General features: G+C 58.6%; 1 protein-coding gene across 1 annotated transcript; it reads right to left on the bottom strand.

The window, feature by feature from the left end:
• Positions 1 to 4,106: 4,106 nt before the first annotated feature.
• On the bottom strand, positions 4,107 to 5,215 carry LOC112109697 (perforin-1-like; the record flags this gene model as incomplete). Its single annotated transcript, XM_026662020.2, has 1 exon — positions 4,107 to 5,215. A coding segment is annotated over one exon (1,066 nt), but the record flags the coding sequence as incomplete, so codon positions are not given.
• Between the last annotated feature and the right edge of the window lie 214 nt (positions 5,216 to 5,429).

Raw genomic sequence — 5,429 nt, 5'->3', positions numbered from 1 at the left:
AATTTTTTGGCAAAGTGAAAGCACATAAAAAATATCATGTTTGGTCAAATAAAATGCTTTGCGGGTTTTGAAAAATAAAACAATCCTGATTGGAGGACAAAAGCAGGAGGGGAGAGGTATTCCGGCCACTGCCCGTTTCAGGGAGCACATGGGGGTGGGGATGAAGGGAGCTGGGTGGACAGATGGGAGCCATCGGCACCATCTCCTGGGCTCCACCATGACGTCATTGGGCCTTCATTGTCCTGGGCCTCGGAGCTGAGCTGGGATCAGGCCAGACAGAGGGACCCAGGTGATGTTGCCACCTCTGCTGGCTCCGGCTAAACCCCAAACACGGTCCGGTGAGACATGGACTTCCTGCTCCTACCTCCTTTCTTGTGCTCGTCTATTCCTTCCCCGTCTTCTTTCTTCTCTCCCTTCTTTCTCTCGGTCTTTTCACCTCTCTCTCAGAAGAGTCTGGCTCAGTTGGCCCAGGCTGCATCTTTTGCAACACCCGAAATGGCCGTGTTTGCCAACCCTCCAGGATTGGCCTGGAGTCTCCAGGAATTGAAGATTAATCTTTCATTCATGCAATGAAACCTCCAGGAATACGTCCATCCCAAACTGGCAGCCCGGAAACGGGCCTGTCACTGCGACAAGTTTGCTACATCTTGAAGTGACTGATCAGAGGAGGGCCTAGAGCCTGGGGCCACAAGCGCCGACTTGGACCTGGGGCCACAGGTACTCTATCCCGAGGCCTCGCCTCCACTCTACCCCTTCCCCCAAGGACCCACCCCTGTCCTGCGTCTTCCCGCCCCATTCTGTCCCCTCCCCCAAGTGCATCACACCCTCGCTCCTCCCTCCCAGTGCCTCCTGCACGCTGCAAAACAGCTGATCGCAGCTGATGAGAGGCATGAGGAGGGATGGGAGGTGCTGATTGGGGAGCTGCTGGTGGGTGTTCAGCACCCCCCATTTTTCCCCATGGGTGCCTATTCCTGGGGCCGTGTTTCTCCAGCTGTGAGGCTACAAGGGAGGGTCAACGCCAGTGACAGCCGCTGAGTTTTTCTCTCTCTCTGCTGGTCTTTTCTCTCCCTGTTTGTGTGTGTTGGTCTTGTTGGGTCTCCTGGGAGACAGGATCGGCCTTTCACAGCAGCAACAATCCAGCAGCTCCACCCCATGTCCCCAGAGGACAATTCGTTTCAGCTAGAACCCCACCTCAGTCCTCATCAAGATAAAGTCCCACCCACCCCCAAACTGGGGCTGGAGCAGAAAGCACCCCCTAGAGGGGCAAGGCCCTAGATCCCATTCCCCACCCATCTGAGCCAGCCTGTCCCGTGCCCTAGGGGCTGGCGCCTCCTAGAGGAGAAAGGCCACATGTCCCGTTCCCAACCAGCCCCGCAGCTCTGGGGCTGGAGCTGGGAAAGGGAGGAGGGCTTACTGGCACACTAAAGGTCTCCATGGCCTAGTTTCCATTGCAAAAGCTCCCAGTGTCCTTCCTTCTTCTGTGTCTGTCGCACAAGCCACACAGGTTCTACCCACTAGAGTTCTGTCCCGGGCTCTGGGAGGGGAGTAGGCTCTGGTGGGTTGGGGGAAGGAGGGGGCTAGTAAACAGGACTCCTGGGTTCCATCCTGGGCTCTGGGAGGGGAGTGTGGTCCAGGGGCTAGAGTTGAGGGCGGGGATGGGACTGGAAGCCAGGACTCCTGGGTTCTATCCCCAGCTCGCTGCTTGGTTTACCCCCGCCCTCTCCGTGACTCAATTTCCCCAGCTGTAAAGCAATCCAGCTGATGCTCCTTTCTCTTTGCACGGGGCTCAGCCCTGCTCTGATGTGGCTCTGCCCCCAAAGCTGTGCTGACCTCTGTGGTCTCGATTCTCACGCGCCCCACTGGGAGAGGCGGGAGCTGCGGAGGGCTCTCTGCTAGGGGGGAGGGGGCTTCTGGCCACATCCTGGCGCTGCCTCTGCTCACGAGTTTACCAGCAGCCCGTGAGTCATGTGGCCACAAAGAGTCAGGCCCCAGAGGCCGCAGCATCCTGCCTGCATCTGCAGCCCAGCCCTGGCCCCACGCATAGCTGGGGGCTTTGATGTGGACTGTGTGGTCCCCTTTGAAATGGGTAGGAAATGGCCACGCCCTGACAGCTCCCCTCTGCTCCACCCCAGAGGCAGCTGCATCTCACTCACCCCTTGGGTGGGGAATGGTGTGTGGCTGTTGGGTTAAGATAGGAGCCGGCGCTCCCTAGAGGTGAAAGACCCAATTCCCCACCCCCGCTCTGGGGCTGGGTTGGAGCCAGCACCCCCGAGAGGGGAAAGATCCCTTTCCCCACCCCACTAGAGTCAGTCAGTTCCCCACCCTGGAGCCAAATTAACCCCAGCCAGCATCTCAGAAGGGCCCAGTCACCTCTTCCCCTGTGTCCCTACGGCATTTAAAATGTCAATGGAGCTCTATGGTAGGAAGAAAAGACATGAGAAGGGAGGCAATGGGGGGCACACAGAGCCCTTGGTATAGTGGGAAGTGGAATGGGGAGCCTACAGAGCCCCTGATATGGGAGGAGGGGCCAATGGAGGGGCCCACAAAGCCCCTACATGGGGGGAGGGGAGCAATGGAGGCCCATAGACCATGAGGGAGGGGGACAATGGAGGGTGATAGAGCCCCTGGCATGGGGGGAGGGTAATGGGGACCTACAGAGCCCCCAGCATGGGGGGAGGGGGAATGGGGACCCTCAGAGCCACCAGCATGAGGTTTGGGGAATGGGAGGGCCCACAGATTCCCCAGCATGGGGGGAAGACGGGGAGCACACAGAGCCCCTGGGAATGGCGGGGAGGAGTTGCAGGGAGGGAGGCACAGAGAGCGCTGGTGCAATCAGCTCAAACACCAGCAGCACCGAAGGGTGCGACCCCCTAGGTTAATACTTGACAAGGATTCAGCCTGGTCGGGAGATTCCAGAGCAGCAGCGTGCGGGGGCCCCAGGAGTGCCGGGGTGGGTGTTCCTGGGAGGAGGTACCAGAGGGGACCAGATGTGGTCAAGTCCACCTCTAATAAGTGGAATTGGGCTTTGCTTTCATTTTTTGAGAGCGGCGTGCTGTGGGAGGCTGGGGGCTTGTTTTATTTGGAGGTAGCTTCTTTCGTTTAAAGAACAGGAGTACTTGTGGCACCTTAGAGACTAACAAATTTATTAGAGCATAAGCTTTCGTGGGCTACAACCCACTTCTTCGGATGCATATTGAGTGAAACATATAATCGAGGAGATAGATATACACACATACAGAGAGCATGAGACTGGGCCCTTCTTTCGTTTGTGTACTAGGGGACTTCAGCACAAAGCATAGGGTGACCCGACAGCAAATGGGAAAAGTCGGGACGGAGGAGGGGGTTACTAGGGGCCTATAAAATAGGGACATCTGGTCACCCTACAAGTTGTACTTTAAAAATGGCGGTCGGCGCGGTTTTGGTGACTGATGCCCATCACCAGAATTTGAGAAGCCTCCGCTCCCTGCTCCCATTCAATTACGAAAATCCCGCCCACTCGACGCATCCTCTGCTCCGTTTTCTTGTCCTGCGCCGGAAGATGCTTTCACGGTGCCACACGGGAATGTCCCACGAGGCAATGGAGACCGCGGCGGGGGGCGAGCGAGAGGATGACCTCTTTTCTTCATAATGGAAGTCCGCGCACGGTTATTATTTTTAATGTGTAACTTCAAGTTGTAGGTAGCAAAACTAGAAGTACTAAAAAAAAAAACAATGGAATTTGTATTCCCGCCCCCCTCCCCCCCCAGACACACACCCCTCTCCCTCTGAGATGGGTTGGGCTTGTTTCGGGCCTGATTTCAAAGACAGCACCGCCTTTTTTTTTCCTCCTGAGACTTGGAGCTGGGACCCCTCGTTTCGGATCCCAGCTCTTGTAGAGGAGAGGAGGATAGTGGGTTAAAGCAGGGGGGCTGGGAGCCAGGATTCCTGGGTTCTCTCCCCAGCTCTGGTAGGGGAGTGGGGGATAGTGGGTTAGAGCAGGGGGGCTGGGAGCCAGGACTCCTGGGTTCTCTCCCCAGCTCTGGGAGGGGATAGTGGGTTAGAGCAGGGGAGTTGGGAGCCAGGACTCCTGGGTTCTCTCCCCAGCTCTGGGAGGGGAGTGGGGGATAGTGGGTTAGAGCGGGGGAGCCAGGACTCCTGGGTTCTCTCCCCTCAGCCTCTTGCAGGCACGTACTCATGGCAGTTGTTGCCCCCCAGGTTGGGCCCACACTCCAGCGTGTAGGAAAACTGCAGGTGGCCGTGTGCGAGGTGGCAGGTGTGTCTGACATCCCTGCCGACCTCGAGGTAGGTGTAGCAGCGGCCCAGGAGGTCATCCTCCCACAGGTCACTGTCCCACACCTCCATTTCCATTTTGGGCAGCGCCGGCAGCGTCACAAGCCCAAAGTCCAGGTCTTTGAACCAGATGGGGTTGTTATCTCCCTCAATGTGGCCCGTCTGCAGCCGCCGGCCTTGGAACAAGAACCTGACATAGGCGTCGGTGGCGGACATGTGGTCCCCCCATAGGTCTTCAGCCCACAGCACCCGGACCTTCAGCCGGGCCATGCCCCGCTTGAGTGAGCAGCACATGGAGTTGGTGAGGGGGCTCGCGAAGCAGTAGCATTTGCAGGGGTCCCAGGAGTAGGTTTTGCCCCCCTCCGGGCAGCTACGAGGGCAACTCCTCCTCCTTCCCCGCTCAGCCACGTACTTCTTCACTGCCTGCCTCAGCGCCTCCCGCCTGGGGTCATCCGGCTCCACCAAGGTGTGGATGGGCATCAGGGAGTACGAGACAAGGCTGGGGCTGGTTTTGAGGCTCTCCATCCAAGCCGAGAAGACCCCAGCGTCTTGCTTGGTGGAGAAGAGCAGGCTGGCTTGGCCGTGGCCTCCCGTCACCTCGTCACGGTGTTCCATATATGCCGCCTGGGAGCGCCACTTGTGCCAGTGGCTGCTCCCCTCACGGCACTCAGAGTTTGAGGCAAGTGACCCCAAGCCCAGGTTCAGGGAGAACTGTGAAGCCAGGCACTCCTTGATGTCGGAAGCCGTCAGCCCGTCCAATACCACCCGGCAGGTCTGGGCGGTCATCAGCTGCCGCACGCGCCCCCCCAGTGCTGCCTGGCTAATGTAGTGGGTGCCGTACGTGGCCAGGAAGGGCCGGTATGCAGCTGAGTCGTAGCTGGGTGGGAGGCGGCTCAGGGCCCGGGAGAAGTGGGGCATCAGTGGGGGGTCTTGGGGGAGCCTCAACCTGGCCAGAGGGGAAAGAGGGAGGAGTTAGGAGCCAACCAGAGAGATCCCTGGCACCTTCCCCCTGAACAAACTGGCCTCACCTTCCCCAGTGTCCACTCTGTGACATCCCTAGCAGTCAGTGCTAACCTTATCGCCTCAATGCAGTGCTGGGGGGTGCTGTGCTCCAGAGAGCAGGGCAGGGGGCCAGCAGGGGGCGCTGTACTCCAGAGAGC

The sequence above is a fragment of the Terrapene carolina genome, unplaced genomic scaffold, assembly GCF_002925995.2.
Source record: "Terrapene carolina triunguis isolate 2854851 unplaced genomic scaffold, T_m_triunguis-2.0 Scaffold21418, whole genome shotgun sequence".
Taxonomy (NCBI): Eukaryota; Metazoa; Chordata; order Testudines; family Emydidae; genus Terrapene; species Terrapene triunguis.
This window is presented reverse-complemented; position numbering and strand designations above follow the sequence as displayed.